Raw genomic sequence first — 26872 nt, forward strand, 5'->3', positions numbered from 1 at the left:
CCCGCCTCCCTTCAAGTCGTCCAATTCTCTTTCGCTTCCTCCGGGTTGCTCCGGAGGCACGTGGTCCCTCCCCGCCCTGCCCCCGCCGCGCCCCTCCCAGCCTTCCAGTCCTCCGGCCCTCCCTCCCGGCGCCGCTCTCTTCCCCTTTCCGTTTTCTCTTCCGCCCCCGCTCTCCATCGTCCTTTTTGATTGGTCGAGCGCACGGGAGCCTGACTGACCAATCGGCGAGCTGGGCTGGCGGTGATGGGCGTGGCCGCGACTCCGGGGCCCTCAGATCGAGGCTGCCTCCCCCTCTCAGCCGGCAGCACATTCCGCCGCCGTTGCCGCCGCCCGGCCCCGCAGTTGTCTTCTCTGGAGCTGCCGTCGCGCTGGGGTTAGGGCGGGGGGGGGCGGGCGGGGAGAGGAGGAGAAGGCCGAGGCGGAGGCAGGTGAGAGGAGGAAGGAAGCGGCGGCCCGGCGAGCATTGCAGCTCAGGCGGCGGCCCGGTTCCTGGGAGTGTCGGTGCGGCGTGGTGGTTGGGGCGGATCCCGCGGGGCCCGGGCGGGGGAAGGAGTCACCGGCCCGGCCATGGCGGACAACGAGAAACTGGACAACCAACGGCTCAAGAATTTCAAGAACAAAGGCCGCGACTTGGAGGTAAACTCGGGGGCGCCGGAGGGGTGGGGGCTTTGGGCCTCGGGCCGATCTCCGCCGGGACTCCCAGTGTGGGGAGTAGGGGCGGGTGCCGCCGCCGGGCCGCGGGGGAATGGCGCTGGGGGCCGGCCCGTCCGTGACGCTTCTGTGAACGCGCCGGGAAGTTTGTGTCGGGCCTGGTCCACCTCCGCCGGGGAGCGAGGTGCTGGGGTACGGCCGGCGCGGCCTAGGCCTGCCGGGGGGAGCCGGCGCGGGTGCGAGGGGCTGGGCCGCGCGGCAGGGAGGCCGGGCGCGGCGAGTGCGGAGGAGGCGTGCGTGTGCCGCGCCGCTTCGGCCGGGCTGCGGCCCCAGCCCCGGCAGCGGCGGAGATTCCGGCTGTCCCCCGAGCCCCGACGTCTAGCGCCGCGAAAAGGAGGGCGGTGGGAGGTGGGGGGACAAGTGTGTGGCGACCGAGTGGGGCTCGGAACTTCCCCTGCGGGGTCCGCGTCTCCACTTAAAGGCATTTTTTCTGGTCTTCCCGACTCCCGCTTTACCCCTGCCTCCCCCCAATATCCAAACTACAGGAGTCAACTTCTCCGTTGAAAAAAACACCCCCGGCGTGAGAGGCCATCCTGGTGATGCTAACAGTGCCTTCCAGCGGCCTGTGTTTTACTCTGGATATAGCTGATTCAAGATGTGGCTCACGGTGTGCCCTCTTCCAGGCAAAGAATACCCCTTATTTCAGCTTGCTCACAAATCTCTTTATCCCCTCCTGAGAGACCACCAGCTGCATTCTTATATATAAAGTCCACAGGGTTATACAAAGCTGTCATCCTCTAGTCTACAGTATCCTTTCCCTCCACCTGCTGGTGGTGGTAGTGGGGGGATGGGGTGGGTTATGGAATGGCACCATAACGTTTTATTATTTTAAAAGGGCGGAAAAAAAAAAAAACCCACCCTTCATTATCTTCGATACAGCTGCTCCTGAGGTGGTTAGGCTACATGAAGTGTGAGGGTGAAATCATAGACACACAACACAGATTTTCGATAGAAGACTTCGCTTTTAGTTTTAAGAGTCTAGGTAAATCGAGGTGGGTTTTTTTTTTTTTTTTAATAGTTCAATCCTGCGTCTGAATCAGGAATTTAGCTTTGAAAAGAAAGTGAAGTATTTTTTATGTTGTTCCTCTGTCCTTTTTTGTACTGAGATCTTCAAATTCCCATCACCAGTTTCTGAACTGTGAGCATTTGCTTGACTGAGATAGAAACTATTTTCTGGGCTTTTCACAAAGCCATTCAGTCTCTAAAGTAGTTGGTGCTGTTTTTAGTGGTTTTCATAGTTTGAGGAGCTGTGACTGTGGCTCTTCGTTCTGTGACTGTTTTAAGGTTAACGTGAGACATTATCCTGTGATCCCTTTTTTAAATGAAAAATTTTAACATCTTTATTGAGGTAATTCATATGCTATAGTAATCACCATTTTAAGTGTCCAGTTTGTGATTTTCTTATTAAGTTTACCTCGTTGTGTAATGATGTGAAGGAAATTTTTTTACGAATATCAGTATTTAGAACGAAAAAAAATTACAGAATTTAAAAGTATAAATACCGCTAGTGACAGAATCCAAAAAAATAGCAATTAGATGCTTGACAGGTTCTAACCCTTTCCCCTCTACATTTCTGGCAATTTTTTTTTTTAAACAACTTCATTGAAATTAATTCATATACCACACCATTCACTTATTTAAAGTGTTTTTTGGTGTTTTCACATAATTGTGCAACCATTAGCACAATCAATCTTAGAACATTTTTATCACTACAAAAAAATTCTAACTCATGAGCAATCTCTATTTCCCAGTTACTCTCTGTGTCTCTAGATTTGTCTATTTTGGACATTTCCTGTAAATGGAGTTATACAGTATGTGATCTTTTGTGAGTGGCTGCTTTTAGGTAGCATAATGCTTTCAAAGTTCACACATGTAACGAAAATGTAACAGTGCTTCCTTCCTTTTAGTGGCTGAATAATTGCTAAATAATATTCCAAACTATGGATATATCACATTTTGTTTATCCATTCATCAGTGGATGGCCATTTGCATTGTTTCCACTTTGTAGCTATTATTCATAAGGCTGCTATGAACATTTACTTACACATTTTGTGTGGAACTGTGTTTTCATTTTTTTTGGTTATATACTGAGGAGTGGAATTAATTGGATCATAGGGTGACTTTATGTGTAACCTTTTCTGGGATTGCCAAACTGTTTAAAGTGACTTTTTTTTTTTTTTTTTTTTTTTTTTTGGGTAAATTGATGTTTCCTCTTATCATGAATCTCTTATTTAGTCAGATTGTGCTGTCTCTATTCAAACAATATTATGAGTGATTTTTAAAAGTAACCATAAATAGGAGCACCTGGATGGCTCAGTTAGTTGAGCATCCAACTCTTGCTTTTGGCTCAAGTCACAGGCCCAGGCTCCTGGGATCAAACCCCACATTGGGCTCCTTGCTGAGTGTGGAGCCTCCTTGAGAATCCCTCTCTTCTCTCTCTCTCTCTCTCTCTCTCTCTCTCTCTCTCTTTCTCTCTCTTTCCCCCTTTCCCCTCTCCCTCCCTCCCATGCTCTTTCTGAAATAAAAAACATTTTTAAATAAATGCAAATTAACCAAATATTTTTGAGAAGTTTATAGTGCCTTAAATGCATCCTTTGGTAACTTTAGTAACCATGTGTGTACAAAAGGAATAGTGATATTTTCACTTTTCCACCTAAGGAAATGACATTAATGGAAAATCATACTTTCTCCTCACTTCTTTAGTCACATCACCTGTAGTGAGACAGAAACATCTTTTATTATCCTTGGAGAACACTCGAATGGCCTGTTTTGTGTATTTATTAATTACATATATGTCTGTGCCTCAGAACAATTACTATGCCCATAATCTTCCCCTACAAATTGGTTACTATGTTTTGCTACAACGGTTTCTAAGAAAATACTGCTTTTTGGTTTAGGTCTTAATGATGCCATCTGTTTCACTGGGAGGTTTTTAATGAAGAAGTATAGACCAGTGCTAGTCAATACATTTTGTTTAATCCAGTACATCCAGAATACCAATATAACATCAGCAATGTAAAAAAAATATTGAGATATTTTATATTCTCTTCATCCAGAGTCTTCAAAATCTGGTTTGTATTTTACATTTAAAGCATATCTCAGTTTGGACTAGTTACATTTCAGATGCTTAATAACCACATGAGGCTATTGGCTGTCTTATTGGACAGCACAGAAATAGAATAGCATATAGAATGAGATAATTGTACCACTTTTCAGTTTGATCTAACATTGTTTGATTTGAAATTAATAGGGTACAAAGTTTTAGAGTTTAGTGCAATCTCATATTCTCTAAATTTGTGTGTGACCTTGAGAGAGTCAGGTTTATGAGTCTCTCATCTGTAAAACTAGAGGTACTTAACATCTGCTTCATGAGTGTTGTGAAAATTAATGGGTTAATGTTAGGAAGATGCCTAGTAGTTCTCTGAGCATTTTATCTCTTTTAGCTGTTCTGCTAGGGGGTTAGGGTGACTTAATAGGATTCATTGTAATTGATTCTTTTATTCCCTAGTTTGCAGTTGGCTCTTTGTTTTTCCTCTGTGTCCATACAGAATTTAAGTTACATTGAACTTATAATTAACAGGGAAAGTTTTTAAGGTAGAGATCTGTAATTGCTCATTGAAGGGCAGTTTGGCCACAGGGAATTATTGACCCTTCTAAAGTCATAATTTCTAAGTTTTAGAAGTTGAAACTGATTTAGAGATTTAAATACGACACTGATTCTTACCTTTCATCCTACCATTCTGGGTGTTCCAAAATGTGGTCATGCTAACTTCTTGAAACACAAAAGCATTAAAGAAAGCATATGTCAGTATCCATGTAAAATAGTTTATAGGAATCTCAGGTAATATTCAAGACTCAGATGCTTTCTTGCAGTGTGGCAAAGGATCATCATTATTAGTTTAAGAAAAGTAACCATAGAAAGGGTACACCGAATGCAACACAGGAAATGTGTAGTGACCAAATTTCAAATAAAGTATATGTCAAAATATAGCAAATTAAGCTCATCTAGTTTAGGTTTTAGAAGTAGAGGGTCGACTCTTTTGTAGACTTTCAAATAAATCTGCATGATTTTTATACAAGTTCTGAGAGTATCCAGGGCCTAATAGAGCATAAATTCTGTTAGAAAATAATTAGATCTTATAAAAACACAATTAAAAAAAAACCCTAAATATTAAAGAATAATAAAATGTTATGTGATTGTAAACTTGTGATTGTCCACACAACATAAAGTATGAAGTCAGCTTGAACTTTAGAAATAAATAGTTGTTTGGTTGGCAAGAGTTTAATAAATTGATCAGCTATTTTGTTGTTGTTAAATGGCTTTGGTAGTTTGTAACTATACAGAGTGAAAAGCATTGTTAAGCTATTAAGTCTTGTTAACTTTTAGAGACTGACCTCTCTCATCACAAATCTTGGAACATATTTACTATACTTAAAATAACTACTGTCTAATTTTTCATATAATAGTCCAAGCATGTGACAATATGAAACATCTGATGGAAGTATAGTTAGGAATTAAATAATTGTTTTTGTGCTTCCTGCCAGCTTTCCTGGTTTATAAGACAGTCAATTTCAGAATTGCTTCATTGATAATCATCTTTGAGATATCAAAATGTCTTTGTTTTTCATAGTCAAATGAATATACAAGATTGGGAAGAATTTTAGGAGTGATTTAGCTGTAAAAGAATGAAATTACTTTAGAAGAAATGTGTAGGTAGTTTTTAGGCATTGATGTCTAATACCTGTTAGTGACTGTGGGTCCTCAGAATATTTTTAAGTGTTTTCTGGAGCAGCATTCATATACTTAATTAAGGCCTATAGTGATAAAATGACAACTTGTGGTCAAGTCTAACCTTGAATGATGATTTTGGTAGTTGCTGGTTTAGTTTTGGAACAGAGAAGTATGATTGAAGGGAACTGACTTTTGAGCACACACTGTATATGCTTTTAATTGTATTCTCATTTCTCTCAGTCTAATAAGTAGGAATTAATTATTCATTTTATAGAAGAAAAATCTCTACAGTAAAGTGACTTAATAGCATCACATTTAAGGAATGATTTTAATTCAGGTACATGTCATAGTAAAGTGTGTACTATTTATACTATACCATATTACTTGTCTTTAACTTCTCTCAGCCTTCATACAGGTCTGAAAGTTGATTAAAAGGCTATATGTAAAAGCATAGTCAAATGGGTATAGTAGATATTCAATAAGTATTTCCTTTTCTCCCAAAGAGAGTTTTGGAAATAGTACATCTAATGTGACCTTTAAACTCTAGAGAACACATTTATAGGCTATTTAGATTTAGTAAAAGGGCTAGGGGAGACTCCTGGTTTTTTTACAGTTAATGTGAGAACAACCTCTGTATTGGCACCTGTTAAATAAGGACAGATATATACTGTATGTGCTTCTAATGGCCTCAGTTCAAAAGCTTTGGGAGCATAAGATGTGTTTATGCTGTTAAAAATTAAGAACCTCAAAGAGCTTTGTTTGTGGGTTTCTATCAACATTTATCATTTCAGAAATTAAAACTAAGAATTTTAAAAAATATTAACTCCTAAAAAATCATGAAACTATTTTATAGAAACATAAATTTCTAATGAAAAATAACTTATTTCCCAAAACCCCAAAAATTTGGTGAAAAGAATGCCCATGTTTTTGAAGTGTATCTTATGTATGGGACAAGAAAAGATAGTTGGATTCTCATGTCTGTTTCTGAATTCAGTCTTTTGTGCTAATGTTGGTTGAAGTTTATGAAGAGTATCTAACCTCACACAGGCAGTTGGAAAGGGAGGATGTTTTAATAGGCTTTTCAGATAATTATGGAAATTTTTGTTTTTGATTCTATACAATAACTCTACAAAATAGTTTCTTAAGGGTTAGTTGCAATATGGAATCTGAAGCCACATCAGTGAACCTTTCATACTCTGTTATGTTAGAATTTATAGGTCTGTCTTGCACCTGGAATGTATCCTTTGCCCATGCCTGATTTTGTAACAGCATGTATTGGTCATTTGGAAAATACTAGTTCACAGAATTATATAGATCTTCTAAATACTGACACATTTTATTATATAATTAAAATTCACAATTATTGTCAGTTAGTGTCACCAAATAGGTTATCAGAAAAATCTTAAATATTGGGCATTTGTGAAGGTCACAGTGGTGGATACAGGTTTTCCAAAATTCTTATTTTCATTTGAAAGCTTAAATTTTATCATTAGCAAGAAACTCTGTAGTTGTTTCCCTTGAAGCCATATAAGCTCACTTTGCTCATTTTTGTGAAAACATCTGCCAGACTCTGTCTGAATAGCCATAATTTGTCTGTCAGTCGTTCTTTCAAGTAAAAATGGTGTTCCATGAAAAAATGACTAGTTCATTTTTTGCAAATCAAGCTCACAAAAACTTTCTCCTTGAGACAGTCCTGGTATGGCAGAAGTGGGTATTTTGCAGAAGAGGTTTATGTGTAATCCCCATTTTATCACAAAATTTTAGAAAGTCTGGTTTTTAATAAAGGTAATTTTTTACTGTTTAATCAAGGACATTAAGTGAACTGGCTTTTTTTTTTTTTTTTTTTTTTTTTTTTTTTTAACTGAAATACAGTGAGTACTTATACAGCTGGGTGACATTGCCTTTAATTCATGCTCAAGCACCAGCAGTTTTACCCGCTGCATTGCACTGCAGTGCAAATATTAGCACGATAATATTAGTAGTAATATGAACATAGTTTTGATCTGTGGACCCTCTGAAAAGGTTTCCAATGTCCCCACAGGGACCTATTGATAACACTTTTGAGTACTGTTGTCTTTGTTGATTAGCGTTACTTCTGTAAGAGGTGACTGTCACTTTTAATTAATAAAGCTCTTAAAAGACTTTGTAGTATCACAGTTAAAGAACATGGACTATAGAGTCACACCAGGATATGAACCCTGTTTCTTCCATTTAATAGTTATGGAAGTTAACTTAATCTCTCTAAACCATTTAAATGCTTAATAGTGCCTGGCATATAGTATATGCAGGGTGAATGGAGGCTTTTTTTAAATTTCTTCCAGCTTGCTTCATCGTTCATTTTATCCAGATAACCCCTTGTGTTCCCTGTCAGAATAATATTTTGTTTGCAGTTCCTTTTTTACCACTGTGTACCATAACTCAAATCATAATCACGTAAATTGGAGAAGGCTTCCTTTTCCCTTCATTAGCACTCAAGTGAAAGCCTTTCTCCTGTGTGCTTCAACCAAATTGTGGCAAAATTACTAGTTTCTGACTTCATTTCTTTAATTCTGTGTTGTAAGTAGGTTAGTAAATACTTTATGTAGTTTGTAACTGTTTTTCCACAAGATTGTAAATTTAATCAGAAAATAGTTCTAATTCACAGTGTTTAATACCTGTGATGAAAAATGACTTAAGGTGATAGACATGCTGGTGATATAAAAGTAGCTTGACTATTTAAAATCTAAGCTTTTTCTATTACTGTTTATTTACTATTAGAACAAAATTTTATTGGCTGTCACTTTTACCGTAAATTTACTGTACATGAAACCTAACATAAATTACAATTTCAATAATTTGTTTTGAGAAACCTGTATTTTATTAAACTTTTATTAACAAAAGTCAGAATCCTAAGATAATATGGTGTTTTATAATTTGGTGGTAGACATATTTTTAATATTGGAAAGCAAATCATATTCTCAGTTTCCTATTTTTTTTTAATGTTTATTTATTTTTGAGAGGGAGAGCTAGTGAGTAGGGGAGGAGCAGAGAGAGGGAGAGAGAATGCCAAGCAGGCTCCGTGTTGTCAGCATGGAGCCCATTGTGGGAGTCAATCTCACAAACTGTGACAACATGACCTGACCTGAAAGCAAGAGCCAGATGCTTAACCAGCTGCGCCACTCAGGCACCCCATCCTATTCTTTTATGAAAAGTTTAGTTCTGGGGCGCCTGGGTGGCTCAGTCGGTTGAGTGTCTGACTTTGGCCCAGGTCATGATCTCACGTTCCGTGGGTTCGAGCTCTGCGTCGCGCTCTGTGCTGACAGCTCAGAGCCTGGAGCCTGCTTTGGATTCTGTGTCTCCCTCTCTCTGCCCCTCCCCCGCTGGTGCTCTGTCTCTGTCTGCCTCTCAAAAATAAAGAAATGCAATTGAAAAAAAAAGTTTAGTTGCTCAGTATTTATTCATAATACTTGTTTTAGTTTTTTTGTTTTGTTTTTGTTTTTTTTTTTTTAGTTTATTTATTTTGAGAGAGACAGAGCGAGCCTCCGGGGAGGGGCAGAGATAGGGAGGGAGAGAGAATCCCAAGCAGGCTCTGGGCTGTCAGCACAGGGCCCAGTGTGGGGCTCAAACTCACAAACCGTAAGATCATGACCTGAGCAGAAACCAAGAGTCTGATGCTTAACAGACTGAGCCACCCAGGCACCCCAAGTACTTCTTTTAGTTTTTATAGAATGTCTTTGTGATTCCTTAAAGTAGGTATTACATAAATTTATTTAGTTAATGGTAATTATATCCTGATAGCTTTACAAGTAGTGTCTGCTTGGTTGTACTGAATGACCCTTATCCTCTTTGCCACCCATCCTGCCTTTTTACCTTGGTCCTTTGTACTCACTTTCAGCTGTTGCTGGTCCAGAAAAGCAAGCAAAATATAGTCTTAATATTTTCAAGTAATTGGTACATTATTCTTGGTTCTTTAGTAAATATGAAACCCAGTCTTTTTTTACTCTAAATAGTGGCTTTAAGGATACCCTGAACTCTTTCTTCATAATGTTAGTATGAAAAGTTAAGTCTGATAGCTTTAGGTCGAGAGAGCTCATTTTTATACTATGTAGTTATGTTTTAAGGAAAAGAAACCCAGTTCACATTAGTTGAAACATAAGCTTTCATAACCCAGTAAGTCCAGGGCCACAACTGGCATTAATTGTGGTAAGAGTTCTAGTGAAAGTCTAGGGAAGACTGATTGATCAAGATTTGATTGCATGCTTATGCCTCAATTACTTTGGGTAGAGAAATATGATTCTGTGATTGGCCAGCAAAAAGTCACATGTCATGTGTCCAGGTGTGTGTGTGTGTGTGTGTGTGTGTGTGTGTGTGTGTGTGTGTGGTAGATGGGGAGGGATGTTGGTAATTTCACTTAACCCTCAGATTTGTCACAAGAATGAGGGGTCTGTTAAGAGTAAGTAAGAAAGGAAGAAAAAATTTACTGAAGACAAAATTATAAAGCAGCACCATTCAATACAGATGTAGAATGGTTCCTTATTTTGCCTTTGAATATTATGTGGGAATGTTTGTTGTATTACAGGCGTATCTATAAAATTGAACTCATTGTTGATCAACTGTTTTCTCCAAAATTTTGAGTGTTCACATTTTTTCTCTTGATGTCTTGAATAATTTTTCCCAGTTCCCTTTTGTTCTCCTGCTTTAAAATAGTAACAGTATTCTCCTCAAATGATGGAAAAGCTTAATTAGGACCAATGAACAAATACAAAAAGACCAACATCATTACTCATTAGGGAAATGGCAGATCAAAACCATAATGAGATACCATTTCAACCTGCTAGAAGGGGTTCTTTAGTAAGTATGAAAATTAAAGTAAGTAAACAAAAACAATAAAAAGTGTTGGTGAGGATATGGAGAAAGGGCACCCCTCATACATGGCTGATTGGAATGTAAAATGGTGCATTCCACCTTGGAATGTAGTTTGGCAGTTCCTCAAAAAGTTATACAGTTAACATGTGACCTAGCAATTCCACCTCTAGTTATAACACCCAAGAGATTTAAAAACAAGCGTCTGCACAAAAACTTGTACATGAATGTTCCTAGTAGCATTATCCATTGTAGCTGAAACGGAGACAACCCAAATGTCCATCAACTGATGAATGGCTAAACAAAATACGGTCTATACATACAATGGAATACTATTCTGCCATAAAAAGGAATGAAGTACCACTGCATGCTATACCATGATGAACCTTGAAAGTATTATGCTACCTGAAAGAAGCCAGTCATAAAGGATCCCATACTCTATAATTTCAATTATATGAAATGTCCAGGATAGGCAAACACATAGAGACAGAAAATACATTAATAGTTCCCAAGGCCTGGGACAAGGGGCATATGGAGAATGACTGCTAATGGGTATGGGGCTTTTTATGGTGAAGACAGTAATTAGATGTAATTAGATGGTGGTTTATGTGCAACTTTATGCTAAAACAGTGAATTGTACACTTTAGGTGAATTGTATGGTGTGTGAATTATATCTCAAGCTGTATGTCTTTTTAAAAAAGCTTACTAGAAGTAAATAGGGACTGTGACAACGTTCCACTAACGAAGGGTCACAGGTGAACTCCTGTTATCTCTTTTTACCGACTTCTCCATCTGCCCTTCTCTGTGTTGAATTTATTTGTTCAGCAAATATTTATTCAGTTCCTGTGTCTGAGGTTCTGTTGTAAGCAGTGAGGATAGAATAATGAATAACACTGGCTAAATTATCATGGAGTTTACATTCTAGCAAGTCAAGATTTCTCAGATTCCTGCTCTAAACTGACCCTGTGGGGATATTCAACCTAACATAAATTGAGCTAGTGTTGTGGTAGATCTCTTATCTTTCTTTCCTAAACTCAAATTCGCCCCAAACATGAACAGAAAAGACATCCTAAATGTTTACTGTCCAGTAACTCTTCCTTTGAGGTTTGTGGAAATGCTGGATTTTTAGAGTGGAAAGACCTAGGGTTACATTTTAATAACTGTACGCCATTAGGAAAGCTTAATAAATTTTTTTAACCTCAATTTCTGTAAAATTAAAATCCACCTAATAGGTACTTGCTTTGATTAAGCTTTTAAGAATGCAGAGAACACCTTTTATTCGGACCAGGTCAAATAAGGTGGGATGTTAGGAAAATTAAGGAGCCAATTCTCACATTATGCAGCATATCTCAGGTAAGAGTGTCTTGGTGGTAGGAATTCATGGATACTCTTTGTGCTGCTCTGCCAGCCACTAACCCAGTTGCTAAGTTTTATTTTTCCCAGATATCAATGGTCTTATTAGTCTTTATGTAGTTTTGTGTTCAATTACTGAGAGAATCTGAGCTAATACAGCTCTGCCCAAGGTGAAACAGATTGTTTTTACTGGCCTGCTTATGGATTGGCTTTTCCTGAGTCACGTGCTTTCCCTTCACCCCACCCCAGTCAGCAGTGATGTGAAAGAGGGGATGTCACATGATAAAGAACAGCCTTTGCTTGCTTCTGCAGCAGCATCCCTGGAAAGAGAAATTTCTCTTAGGGTTGTAAGTATGACATTATTTAGCTAATGTCACTCCATTCTTACTTTTCTGTTAACTTTCTACTCACTGTTAAAAATCTGGGGCACATGATTTACCTCATTATTAATCTCATCTCCACAGTGATTGCCTTATTTCTGCTTTTGCTCTTGTCCAATTCATAAAACAATCAGCGTGGTTCTTTTAAAAAATGAAATGATGCCCTCCTCTGCTTCAGTAGCTTCCCACCACATTTAGCTTCCAAACCTTTACTGAGACTTTCAAGGCCTTGCCACATCCAGTCACTATCTATTTCTCCTACCTCTGTCACTTTATTTTCTCCCTTAGTTATTATACTCTCATCTTCTTTTAAGTTTTTGAACTCTAACACTTCAATAGCTCTCTCCTCTTTAGGCTCTTCACACATGCTGGTCTATCTGAATGCTTTCTTCACTCCCTCTACCTGCATCCCCTTTCCTTCACTGCTTGGTTATTTCTCATTCTTTGAGTCTTCAATGTAATTTACTTAGAAATGCCATCCTCCCAACTCCCCACCCCCCACTGAGCTAATTGAAATTTAACCCCCCTTGTTGTTTTTCTTGAGAACACTGATGATAATTTGTTAGTGGGTTCACTCACTATTAATTTCTCCCATCAGACTAGAAGCTCTGTGAGAGTACAATCTTTGTCTGTTTTGAATACCACTCTTTTCTTAATTCTCATTACAGGGCCTGGCATGTAAGTGGCACTTAAGTAAATACTTGAGGGAATTAAATGAAACTTAAAAAAAGACGTGTGTGTGCACTCTGATTAGAATTGATGGCTAAATCAAAAAATTTTTTAAGTCAAGGTAATTTTTGTCTCTTGAAATGGTAATGGCATGGTAATTATAGAAGTCTTTCAGAAAAATGGGAAAATAATCTTCCATAATCTTACTGCTATTAATCTTTTAGAATGTTTCCTTTTCCTTGTGTACAGCTTTTCAAATATATTTGGACTTAATTTGGGTTCTTATGAGAATAACTCATAGTAGAATACAGCCAAGTTTCTCCACCTTGACACTAATGGTACTTTGGGCCAAATGATATTTTGTTGTGGGAGAACCATTCTGTGCATTGTAGGATGTTTTAGCAGCATCCCTTGCCCCTACTATTAGATGCCAGTAGCATGCTCCCTCCCAGTGTTAACAGCTAAAATTGTCTCCAGAAATTGCCAAGTGTTCCCTGACTGGGAAAATCTCCCTGGATGAGAACTGTTGGGATTCACTAAGTTCAGTAGATTTCCCAGAACACCATTACTTCACTGAATTAAGTCAGTCAAAATTTTTTAATAAGTCACGTATTTCAGGCTGTCAGTTCGGTTTAGCAGATATCTGAGTGTTTCCTACATAAATACTAGGGAAGGGGCAAACACTAAACAGCAAATTAATTCTTGGGGTGCCTGGGTGGCTCAGTCGGTTGAATGACCGACTTCAGCTCAGGTCATGATCTCACGGTTTTTGAGTTGGAGCCCCGCGTCGGGCTCTGTGCTGACAGCTCAGAGTCTGGAGCCTGCTTTGGATTCTCTGTCTCCCTCTCTGTCTGCCCCTCCCCCGCTCATGCTCTGTCTCTCTCTGTCTCAGAAATAAATAAACATTAAAAAAAAAATTTTTTTAATTCTTACCTTTTTAGTTTATAATTCCCCCATTTGTATAATAACTTCATCTTAGACTCTTCTGCCACTTGGGCAGGTAAATCCACCTTAACTTTAACACTCAGTTTTGCTTGTCTTATCTTTGCTTTTAGTGGATCCCTTGGAAACACCTTCTTGTTTTCCTTTTACTTTGCCATTTCTGATTTATATTTCTAGGTTGCACTGAAGCCTCAGTTGAATTGGAGGCGTCAGTTCAATATGGACTTTGTCTATTTTGTATACTACTCTAAATTCTCATCACAGAGTCTGGCATACAGATTTTCCTCATCAACAATTTGTATTGATCACTCATTGAACTCTTAGAGTAGTTATTTATGTACCCACATTTAGTATTTCCTCATGTAAGGTAATGTTTTCACTTGTTGTGTGTTTTGTAGAGAAAAGTATTGCAAAAGGGTATGTATGACTTATACACCAACAAATTGGATAACCTAGATGAAATGGATAGATTGCTAGAAACATACAACGTACCAAGACTGAATCTTGAAGAAACAGAAAATCTAAACAGACCTATAACTAGTAAAAAGATTGAATCACTAATCAGAAATCCCCCAACAAAGAAAAGCCCAGGTTCAGAGGACTTCATTGGTGAATTCTACCAAACATTTAAAGAATTAACACCGATCCTGTTTAAACTTTTTCAAAAAACTGAAGATAAGGGAATACTTTAACATTCATTCTATGAGGCCAGCATTACTCTAGTACCAAAGCCAAAGACACTACCAGAAAACTGCAGACCAATATCTTTGATGAATAGCGTTGGCAGAAATTTTCAAAAAAGTAGCAAACAATTCAACAGCATATTAAGAGGATTATATACTGTGCCCAAGTGGGATTTATTCCTGGAATGTAATGTAATGGTTCAGTATATGAAAATGAGTGTACTATATAACACATTAACAAGAATGAAGAACAAAACCACACATGATCTCCATTGATACAGAAAAAGCATTTGACAAAAATCAGTACTCCTTCATGATAAAAACCCTCAACTAGGAATGGAAGGAAACTACCTCAACATAATAAAGATCAAATATGAAAAACACCAGCAGACAACATATTCAATGATAAGTGAAAGCTTTTCCTGTGAGAATAAGAACAAGACAAGGATGCCCACTTCTACCAGTTCTGTTCAGCATAGTCTTGAAGTCCTAGCCGAAGCAATTAGGCAAGAACAAAGAAATAAAAAGCATCCAAAGTGGAAAGGAAGAAGTAAAACTATGTTTGTAGATGGCTTGATCTTTTTATGTAGAAAACTCTAAAGATCCTCCCAAAAAAATGTTAGCAGTAATTAATGATTCAGCAAAGTTACGGGATGTAAAATCAGCATACACTCCTGAGGAACAACCTGTAAAGGAAAGTGAGAAACATGTTTAGTTACAGTAACATCAAAGGGAGTAAAATACTTCGGAATAAACTTAACCAATGAGGTAAAAGACTTTTACATTGAAAATTACAAAACATTGCTGAAAGAAATTAAAGAGGACACAAATAAATGGAAAGGCATCGCATGTTCATAGGTTGGAGGACTTACTGTTAAGTGTCTACAAAGTGATCGACAGATTTAATGCAGTCTCTGTCAAAATCCCAGTGGTGTTATTTGTGGAAATAGAAGAGTCCATATGGAATTGTAAGGAACGCTGAATAGCCAAAACAATCCTGAAAAAGACAAAAGTTGGGGAGGTCTCACACTTCCTAATTTAAAACTTACTCCAAAGCTATAGTATTCAAGACAGTGTGGTATTGACATAAAGTCATACATAGACCAGTGGAATAGAATAGGGAGCCCAGAAATAAACTCTTGCATATAAGATTTTTTTTTTTTTATGTCAGAGATTTTTGACAACAGTGCCAAGACCATTCAGTGGTAAGACTGTCTTTTCAACAAATGGGGCTGAGAAATTTTGATATCCACAAGCAGAACAATGAAGGTGGACCCTTACCTAACACCATATGCTAGAAACTAAAAATGGATCAAGGACCAAAACGTAAGACCTAAAACAAAACTTAGGAAAAAAACAGGACAAAAACTTCATGACATTGGATTGGACAGAGATTTCTTGGGTATGACACCAAAGATGTGTGTGTGTGTGTCTTGTACAAAATAGGTGAATATAAAAAACTAGAAATGCAATTTTTTTCTGTTCTTTATTTTCTGACTTTTCCAAAGAGATATGTATAACTTCTGAATTTAATACATTTCCCTATTGTTCAAATGTTAGATAGTAAAACTACTGTAACCCCTTTCCTTGGAGTTAACAACTTAATAATTTCTTAACGTTTTTTGTGATTTTTAAATTATAATTATGCACTAATTATTTCAGTGCTTATAATTTAGATGTGGATCATTTAAAATTTTCTTTTTAATGTTTTTTATTTTTGAGAGAGAGAGAGAGAGAATGTGAGTGTGGGGGGTGGGCAGGGCAGAGAGAGCGGGAGACCCAGAATTCAAAGCGGGCTGTCAGCACAGAGCCTGATGCGGGCTGGAACTCATGAACTGTGAGATCATGACCTGAGCCGAAGTAAGACGCTTACCCGACTGAGCCATCCAGGCACCCCTAGATGTGGATCATTTTAAAGTATTATTATTTTTAGTAGAATTCTTTTTAAAAACTGTTACTGTAGCTTGCCACAGTTAAATCTGGCCTCCTGTTGAATTTACTTTCAGACTTACACTCAGTCTTGAGTTATCTTTTTATTTGTTGGAGGTAAGAATATGATTGAAGACTTGCCCATCGCTAGTGGTGCTAATTAGAATTTTACTACTATTAATAAATACTATCTCTGAGAAATCGCTGTTTTAGTAAGCATTTAACATTAAGCATTTAAAATGTCCCTTTTAGATCTCACGGCTCATGGGTTCGAGCCCTGCGTCAGGCTCTGTGCTAACAGCCTGGAGCCTACTTCGGATGCTGTCTCCCTCTCTTTCTGCCCCTTTGCCACTCACACTTTCTTTCAAAAATAAATATTGAAAAAAATTTTTTTAATGTCCCTTTTATTGTCATAAATGTAAAATTGGAATTTATTTGCCAGCATACATATTTAGCAAAGGCATGGATAAGTACCATGATGACTCCTCCTGGAGAGATCAGCAAGTGGAAATGAAAGGAGGTAGAAATAGGAAAGGAATGGGAAAACAGACTTTTGTAGTTACACATTTTAGCATTTGGTTTACCATATTTATTGGGTTGAACAACTGTTGTACCTACCAGGTATGTTTAAGATGTGATGATCATTTGGGTTGAAAACGCCAGTAAATTGCTTTTCTCTGAACTACTGTTGTGTAGGTTAGCTTTATATGATGTGATTGATTTGGTTCCTTGCCTACTTTTCCATTTCTGGCTTCTGACATTCTTCAACAGATCCTGCGTGCACCATCTTTTATAATCCTCTCTTTTTGTATAAGCTATATTTTCTACCTGGAATGCCTGTCTCTAGATCAGTTTTCATTTGTTCTTAAAGATTCAGCTTATATTTCATCTTCAGTCTTTCTTCGCTTACTTTAAACATTTTACTGTCAAAAACAGTACATGCATAACACATTTATTAGATGAGTAAAGTCAAGTAATGTGTTTTAAATGGTGTTTGGCACCAAATGTTTGCAGAATGTTAGACTTTATTAAATTATATTTTTCTGTCATAAGAACTGCCACCTTAAAGCCATTGATAATGCTATCTCTGATCCGCCTTTGTATCTTCTAGTGCTTGACAAGTATGTGATTAATAAATATTTGAATGATTGAGTGAATGCTTCCCAGCAGGCTGTAAATAATAATACTGTAGAATCTCATGCTACAAGGGGAGGGGAAGGTTATGTATGTTTGTGTATGTATAACTTTTTAAAAATTGTTTTATTGAGATGTAATTTATTTTGCCTAAAACCCATTTTGAGTGTACAGTTCAATGATTTTTAGTGAATTTTCATAGTTTTGCAACCATTACTACAATCCAGGTTATAGAATATATCCCATCACCCCACAAAATATCTCATGCCTGATAAATCATTTAACTTTTTATTTTCTCTTGGTGTTTTGTTTTGTTTTGTTTTGTGCTATGTTAACATCCCTGGGGTATAAAGATAGGCTGGATAAAATAAAATCACAGCATTATATGCCATATCTTCTGTATGACCAACTTTAGAATTTTTCTTCAGTGAGGTGAGTTGAGTCCTTACTAATCTAAACCCTCATATTTTACTCAAAATTTAAGGTATTAAAATTTCATACAGTATAACATCGTCACATCTTAAATTACTAGTTTTTAGAGTTTTTTTTTCAAAAAACTATACATTGGTAAAAAGTGACTTAGAAATTAAGTAGGCACTAGTTAGAAATCAAATAGCTATAAATTGGAAAAGGAAGTACTGAACCCTGTTATCATAAGAGGAAGGTGTTTAATCCCTAGAATTATGATAGTGATGAACACTATCATAACTATTTTTAATTTGTTAAATTAAAAAATTATCTTGTGTTCTGTAAGATTCACTTGTTTGAACTTTTTTTGACAACTTCTTGTCCCCTTTTGCCTGAATATAAGATTTTGTAACTATATTTATTACAAGCAAAGAAATATAAAAATTCTGGGTTATCTGCCTAAACTATACTCCTTACTCAGCCTTTCTCTGCTTCTCTCCCCATCCCCCCATTGACTGCCTTTGTCCTTTAGATAGCTCTTTGGCCTATAAATAAGTCTTTGGCCAGTTTGTCAGCCTTTTGGAATTCTAATTGACAGCTCGCCACATCAGTGTAAGTCATGTGAATTCACAACTATTATATTTGCATGTAGTATATGAAAACTCTTTAAGATAAGAAAAGACTTAGAAAAATAAGCCTTCTATACCCCTTTCATGGGGCCCCAGAGAAATAAAAGTCCTTTATTTGAGATGGAGTTGTGACTTGTAATTGTCTAAATATCTAATTCCACTTTTAAGACATGGTTTTTTTACAATAAAAAACATGGGTAAATGCTGCCACACTGGTGCATAGGATGTCTTTCTACTAGTTCATTCGGTCTTCTCTTTACCTTGAAGGTAATAGCTTTTTCTCAAGAGAAGAAAATTCTTTTCTTGCTCTCTTGCTGTGTAATAGATTGTCAAATCTCCTATTTTGTAAATAAATTTCTGTCGGTAGTAGTAGCCTAAGGCTTGTGTCACTACTAAAATGTTAAATTGGTTTGATAAATCCTTTATTAATAGTTTCAAATTATCAGAAACTCCAAATTTAATAAGATGTAATGGGAAAAATTCTTTGAGTGTAAATATTTGTGTAATAGTGTATATTTAATATTTTATTTTTTGTGCAATATTTTGCTTTATTGAAAAGAAGTTAAAGCCCATTATAACTTAATTCTGCTTATTTATTAGATGGAATACTTACTAGTTTTTATTAAAACCTTTTTTGACCACAAATATCAGTCCCTCAGAAGTCTATTGTATAATCTGTTAAGTAGTACAGTTTACAGTTTTATTTTCTGTCTGTGAGACATTGGACCTACTTTTTTAGGACCAAATTTTTGTTGTTGTTGTTTACCAGAATTGTTTATTGATGTTGTATTGTGAGACAGTGCAAAGCCCACTGTCTTCATGATAGTGCTTTTTCTTTAGTATCAGCCATAGGCTCTAAAATTGGCTTGAACTGTATTTGATATTAAGACTTGAGGAAAACTGTATGGCTTAGTGGTTAATTGGCTTTGTATGAGACTGTCCGAATTCTGATCCTAGCTGTCCCACTATAGCTGTGTGGCCTTGGCCAATTAAGTAATTTAACTTCTCTAGGCCTCAGTTTCCTTATTTATAAAAAGAAAGAAATGTTTTGTGGTTGTGGTTGTTGTTTTTATCTCTTAAGGCTATAATAATTAAAAGATAGTGAATGTTGAAATTCTTATGATAGTACTTGGCCAAGTATTTTTATTCATTTTGCAGCCTTATTTGTATTTTTTTGATCTTTGTATTTTTTTAAGGGCAAAAGATTCACAAGGACTTTCTGAATGAAAATATAAGAAAAGAAACACATGAGAAGTTCAGTATCATTAATCATCTGGGGAAATGAAACATCTACATATGTATTAAAATGGCTACATGAAAAAGACTGACCATTTCAAATATTGATAAAAATGTGAAGGAAACTCTGCTGTTACTGGGATGGACAGTTATACAACCAGTTTGGAAAACAGTTGGCAGGGATTTGGTTTTTATTTTTTATTCAAACATAATCAACATACAGTGTTATATTAGCTTCAGGTGTACAATATAATGATTCAACAATTCTATATACTTTTCAGTGCTCATCCTGATAAGTGTACATTAATCCCCTTAACATGTTTCACCTGTCAGCCACCTCCCTCTGGCAGCCAGCAGTTCTCTGTATTTTCTTTTTTTGTCTCTTTTTTTTCTTTGTTTCTTAAATTCTGCATATGAATGAAGTCATGGTGTTTGTCTTTCTCTGACTGACTGACTTCTCTAAGCATTGTACTCTAGCTCCATCCATGTCCTTGCAAATGGAAGATTTCATTCTTCTTTATGGCTGAAAAATATTGTTGTGTGTATATATGTGTATATATATATATGTGTGTATATATATGTATGTATATGTGTATATATACATATATATACACACCACATTTTCTTTATCCATTCATCTATTGATGGGCACTTGGGCTCCTTCCATAATTTGGCTATTGTACGTAATGCTGCAGTAAACATAGGGGTGCTTGGATTCTTTTGAATTAGTGTTTTTGTATTTGGGGGGTAAATAGTAGTAGAATTACTGGGTTGTATGGTATTGATATTTTTAGGTTTTTGAGAAGACTCCATACTGTTTTCCACAGTGGTTGCACCGATTTACATTCTCATCAACAGTGCACACAGGTCCTCTTTTCTCCACATCTTTGTCAGCACTTATTATTTCTTGTGGTTTTGATTTTAGCCATTCTGACAGATGTGAAGTGATATCTTATTGTGGTTTTAATTTGCATTTCCCTGATGATTAGTGATGTTGAGCATCTTTTCATGTGTCTGTTGGCCATCTGTATGTCTTTGGGAAAAGGTCCATTCAGATCCTTTGCTCATTTTTTAATTGGATTATTTATTCGTTTTTGGTGTTGAGTTGTAGACATTTTTTTATATATTTTGGATATTAACTCCTTATCGGATATGTCATTTGTCAATATCTTCTATTCAGTAGGTTGCCTTTTTGTTTTGTTGATTTCCTTTGCTGTGCAAAACCTTTGTATTTTGGTATAGTCCTAGTTTAATTTTGCTTTTGTTTCCTTTCCCTGAGGGGTCGTACCTAGTAAAATGTTTCTATGGTTGATGTCAAAGAAATTACTGCCTGTGTTTTCTTCTAGGGGTTTTATGGTTTTAGGTCTCACATTTAGGTCTTTAACCCATTTTGAGTTTATTTTTGTGGATGGTTTAAGAAAGTGGTGTTCATGCTCTGTCTCCCTCTGTCCCAAAAATAAATAAAAAACGTTGAAAAAAAAATTTTTTTAAAAAAAAAAGGGACGCCTGGGTGGCGCAGTCGGTTAAGCGTCCGACTTCAGCCAGGTCATGATCTCGCGGTCCGTGAGTTCGAGCCCCGCGTCAGGCTCTGGGCTGATGGCTCGGAGCCTGGAGCCTGTTTCCGATTCTGTGTCTCCCTCTCTCTCTGCCCCTCCCCCGTTCATGCTCTGTCTCTCTCTGTCCCAAAAATAAATAAAAAACGTTGAAAAAAAAAATTTTTAAAGAAAGTGGTCCAGTTTGATTCTTTTGTTATTTTTTAAATATGTATCTGTATCAAAGCTCAAATGATCATCAGAAACTCACTTAAACAGAGATGGAATAAATTGGTTTGGTCAAAAATTGAGGTAAAGATTTCTGTACATATAAGATTACATATATAAGATTACATATAAGTACATATAAGATTACCCAATACAGGGGCGCCTGGGTGGCTCAGTCGGTTAAGCGGCCGACTTCGGCTCGGGTCACGATCTCACGGTCCGTGAGTTCGAGCCCCGCGTCGGGCTCTGTGCTGACAGCTCGGAGCCTGGAGCCTGTTTCAGATTCTGTGTCTCCCTCTCTCTCTGCCCCTCCCCTGTTCATGCTTTGTCTCTCTCTGTCTCAAAAATAAATAAACGTTAAAAAAAAAAAAAATTAAAAAAAAAAAAAAAAAAAAAAAAAAGATTACCCAATACATTTTGAGAAGGAATATTTATTCCTTATGTTATTCCCTATATATGGAATTTATATTCTAGTAGGGAGAGGGTAAAAATTAGTAAAATTATATATAGCATATTAGAATGTGATAAATGATACGGAGAAAAATAAGACATAGAAGAGGAATAGAGAGTACCCAGTTGGAGAGTTGCTGGATGGTTAGGAAGGGGAAGACCTTACCATGGAGGTGACTTCTGAGAGATTCAAATATGAATGTGGGCACTGCAGATAGTGAAGGAACAGCATTACAACCTGAGGAATTCACAGTAGCAGTAATAATAATAGCTAACACATACATTGCTATGTGACAGGAGCTGTTTAAGCCCATTACATATATTAACTTATTCAATCTTTATATAGTATCCTATGCAATAGGTATTTTTACTATCCTCATTTTATAGATGAGAAAACTGAGGCATTGAGAGCTAGTAAGTAGTGTGGCTGAAAATTAAACCCTAGCAGTTTGGCCATGGAGTCCATTCTTAGGAGTTGCTGTAGAGTCTATTAGTGAAGGCCTTGAAGAGAGAAAATTTCTAGTGTGTTAGGAGAATAGCTAAGTTAGTGCAGATACAGCAAAGTGAATCAAGAAAATGATAGAACCTGAGGTCTGAAAGGTGGTAATTGAAAAACAGTTAAGGTTAGAGATTTGAGAGGACTTAAGCCATTTTAATGACTGGGCTTTTACTCCAAACTGGACAGCCTTTGATAGTTTTGAAAAGGGAAATCACATCATCTGGCTGACTTCTTATTTATTTATTTTTTTGATTTTTAAAAATTTTATTTTTTAAATTTACATCCAAGTTAGTTACCATATAGTGTAACAGTGATTTCAGGAGTAAGTAGATTCCTTAGTGCCCCTTACCCATTTAACCCATCCCCCCTCCCACAACCTCTCCAGTAACACTGTTCTCCATATTTAAGAGTCTCTTATGTTTTGTCCCCTTCCCTGTTTTTATATTATTTTTGCTTCCCTTCCCCTGTGTTCATCTGTTCTGTGTCTTGAAGTCCTCATATGAATGAAGTCATATGATATTTGTCTTTCTCTGACTAATTTTGCTTAGCATAATACCCTCTAGTTCCATCCATGTAGTTGCAAATGGTAAGATTTCATTCTTTTTGATTGCCAAGTAATACTCCATTGTATATGTATACCACATCTTTATCCATTCATCCATCAGTGGACATTTGGGCTCTTTCCATACTTTTGCTATTGTTGATAGTGCTGCTATAAACATTGGGGTGCATGTGCCCCTTCAAAACAGCGTACCTGTATCCCTTGGATAAATACCTAGTAATGCCATTGCTGGGTCGTAGGATAGTTGTATTTTTAATTTTTTTAAAATTGTTTTCCAGAGTGGCTGCACCAGTTTGCATTCCCACCAGCAGTGCAAAAGAAAGATCCTCTTTGTCCGCATCCTCACCAACATTTGTTGTTGCCTAAGTTGTTAATGTTAGCCATTCTGATTGGTGTGAGGTGGTATCTCATTGTGGTTTTGATTTGTATTTCCCTGATGATGAGATGTTGAGCATTTTTTTCATGTGTCAGTTGGCCATCTGGATATCTTTTTTGGAGAAGTGTCTATTCATGTCTTTTGCCCATTTCTTCACTGGATTATTTGTTTTTTTGGGTATTGAGTTTGAGAAGTTCTTTATAGATTTTGGATACTGACTATCTGATATGTCATTTGCAGATATCTTCTCCCATTCTTTTTGTTGCCTTTTAGTTTTGCTGATTGTTTCCTTCGCTGTGTAGAAGCTTTTTGTTTTGATGAGGTCTCAATAGTTGATTTTTGCTTTTGTTTCCCTTGCCTCTGGAGATGTGTTGAGTAAGAAGTTCCTGTGGCCAAGGTCATAAAGGTTTTTGCCTGCTTTCTCCCCAAGGATTTTGATGGTTTCCTGTCTTACATTTAGGTCTTTCACCCATTTTGAGTTTATTTTTGCGTGTGGTGTAAGAAAGTAGTCCAGGTTCATTCTTCTGCATGTCGCTGTCCAGTTTTCCCAGCACCACTTGTGGAAGAGACTGTCTGTATTCCATCGGATATTCTTTCCTGCTTTGTCAAAGATTAGTTGGCCATACACTTGTGAGTAAATTTCTGGGTTCTCTATGCTGTTGCATTGATCTGAGTGTCTGTTTTTGTGCCAGTACCATACTGTCTTGATGATTGCAGCTTTGTAATACAATTTGAAGTCCGTGATCTGGCTGACTTTTTAGAAAGGGGTTCTTTACTGGGTCCTTCCTCCCTTGGAGTCTATAAGTAGAATTCAGGAAGGCCTAGAAACTTAGAAAAAATTACATCTTTATTTTTCACTAACTTCTAACTTCTAACAGTGTTTCCTTCATTTAATAATGTAGCCAGTAAACTGCAGCAGTTATTAAAGTTACCTGTGACTTTTTGTCACCACCAGTAAAACATTTTTGCAGGATATCTTTATTATCATCACTTTGAAATTATAGTAGTTGTTGGACTCACTGCTAGAACCTGTTTAATGTGATAACGAAGTACATATATTACAGATTTTTCATGCTTAAATATTTTTGACAACTGTATGTCAATATACTTGCTTTTCTTTGTAACCTTATGTATTTCTTATCTGTATTTAAAAACACCGTGTGGAAGGTGTTCATTGATTTCACCAGCTGTCAAAGGAGACTGTGGCATTCAAGAATTAAGATTCCCTGTGAGGATTGCTTTGGTTGTTGTGATAAGAATGAACTGGGGAGAAGGCAGGCAAGAGCAGAAAGAGGGATACAAGTTAAGAGGCTTTTGCAATAATCTAGGTGAAGGATAATGGAAAGTTGGACCAGAGTAGTGGCAGAGAAGATAGTGATATGTAGTTGGGTTTTGGATAAGTTTTGAAGGTTGAACCAGAGGATTTGTTAGCAGATTGAATGTGTAACATGAGAGAAGAAGAAGAATCCAGGATTGCTCTAAAGTTTTTGTCTGTGCATCTGGAAGAATAGAGTTGACATTTACTGAAATCTCTTTGAAATTATCAGCAGATCTATAATACTGGGTATGTCATAAATTTTTTAAGCAGTAACATAAGGCTAATAAAAAGGTACAAAGAATAAAGGAACTCATGGTCTCACCCCCTATGTGAACCATGTGAGATCAGATAGAGTTATGTATGTTTGTTAAAAATCAAAAGTTTGGCTTTGGATATAAGTTTGAGATCTTTATTAAACATCTGAGTATTTGTGATTTTGCTATTTCTACTTGGTATGCCCTGACCTATGCAGTCACTAGAAAGAATGAGGGGAACTTATACAAAAAGAACAGAAACTTCTGTTGTTCATCTGAAGGTCTGAATGTTTTACAGTGAACATGTATCCATATGTTAGGTAAGTTTAAAATGAGAAAAATTCATATTAAAAGAATAAGAAAATAGTTACAGTATGTGATAAAAATTATGTGGTCATTAGAAATAACGAAAAAGAGAGATGCCTGGGTGACTCAGTTGGGTAAGCTTCCTACTTTTGATTTGGACTCACTCAGGTCATGGTCTCAGAGTTGTGAGATCCAAAATCCAGCTCCACTTCAGGCTTGGTGCTGGGTGTGGAACCTGCTTAAGAGTCTCTGCTTGCCCCTCCCCTGTGCAAGTGAATGCATGTGTTTGTGCACTCACTCTCTCTCAAATAATAATAATAATAATAATAATAATAATAATAATAATAGAAGATATTTGTATATACCACCATGGAAGGGCTCTAAACTCTATAAATTAAGTAAACAAAAATAAGGTGAAGACAAAATAAATCGATAAGTGTGTCACAGTAAATCACACAGTAAATCTAACACAGGTCACCTTTAGAGAAAGAGCTGGATTGACAGGTAGATGCCCCCACCCCTCCTTTTAAGCAGTTGAGTTTACTAACCTTGTACATGTATTACTTAAGTGTTGTGGTTCATATGGGAGGCGAGCTTATGGGTTCTATTATTCTTTGTATCTTTGTATTTTTATAAATGCTACAGTTTTAAAATTTTATATCTAATGTAGAAAATCATATATATATATATACATATATGTATATATGTATATACACTATGATCTTTATTATGAGTAAAATGTGACTATGTACATACATGACTAGAAGAAAAGATTATGGGATGTTCATTAAAATGTTACTAGTGGTTTTCTCTGGGTGATGGAAATTGGGGTGTTTTTAAAAACATATTTTTCTTTAATTTCTTGTAGACTATGAGAAGACAACGAAATGAAGTTGTAGTTGAATTAAGGAAGGTGAGTCTGATTAATATTGGGTACTTCCAAGCATAATTCTAACAACATTATAGCATATATGGAAGGTACTAAATGTATATTAATCTCAAGTGCCTAGCATTTCTTTTTCTTTTGAAAACTGAAGGATAGGCTATTGAAGTTGGCAAGGTACAACTTGTCCACTATCCAGAAATAGAGATAAATGAATTCTTATGTGGCGTTTTTTCTTCTGTAATTTTTAATAATTTATATGAAGTGTAAGTCATAACTATACAGTTTTACTAAATAATTCTGCTATTTACAGGTGTAAATATGCCCTGAAAAGAACTTATTTTACTTATAATTTCATCACCTTTTCAAGTATTAAAATAAGTTATGTCTGTAAAAAAAGAAAAATAGGTTATAGTTGGAAATATATATCTTTAAATTTGTCCCACACATTTTAAGTGAAATTTAAGTGGCCCTAGATTTTTGTAAGGAATTGTTGATTTCTATCTGATTTTGAACTGCCCACCTTTTGCTTTGACTTTGTTTTTAGGTGATAAAGAGAAGCTCCCAGATGATGTATAAAATGGTTTAGTACTTTTAAATAAATATGTATGTTTGGTTCTGGCTTAAACTGTACACTATCTTTTTTAATCAGAATTTTTTGTTTTTCAGTTTGTTTTTACATAGTTCACGGTTCATTAAAAATGTAGTATTTGGGGTTTGGGTCTCAAATTAGTGTTGCTTAAGTGTTTGATTCACAATTTGGTTTAATTTTTCATTTGTGTTTTACTTTTAAAAGGCACTTCCTGTTTCATTTTG

At 36.7% G+C, this 26872-nt stretch overlaps 1 protein-coding gene across 2 annotated transcripts in view; it reads left to right on the forward strand.

Moving 5' to 3' along the window:
• The first annotated feature begins 286 nt into the window (after window positions 1-286).
• Window positions 287-26872, forward strand: part of KPNA4 (karyopherin subunit alpha 4) — a 68142-nt gene continuing 41556 nt past the window's right edge. The window contains exons 1-3 of one of the 2 annotated variants that reach the window (XM_042954290.1): window positions 566-636; window positions 1197-1318; window positions 26042-26086. In XM_042954290.1, the coding sequence (XP_042810224.1) occupies window positions 1307-1318; window positions 26042-26086 (57 nt within the window). In that variant the 5' untranslated portion in view covers window positions 566-636; window positions 1197-1306. Of the gene's footprint in view, window positions 637-1196; window positions 1319-26041; window positions 26087-26872 lie in introns of both variants that reach the window. The other variant, XM_042954289.1, reaches the window with a different exon arrangement.

This window comes from Panthera leo, chromosome C2 (genome assembly GCF_018350215.1).
Source record: "Panthera leo isolate Ple1 chromosome C2, P.leo_Ple1_pat1.1, whole genome shotgun sequence".
Lineage (NCBI taxonomy): Eukaryota > Metazoa > Chordata > Mammalia > Carnivora > Felidae > Panthera > Panthera leo.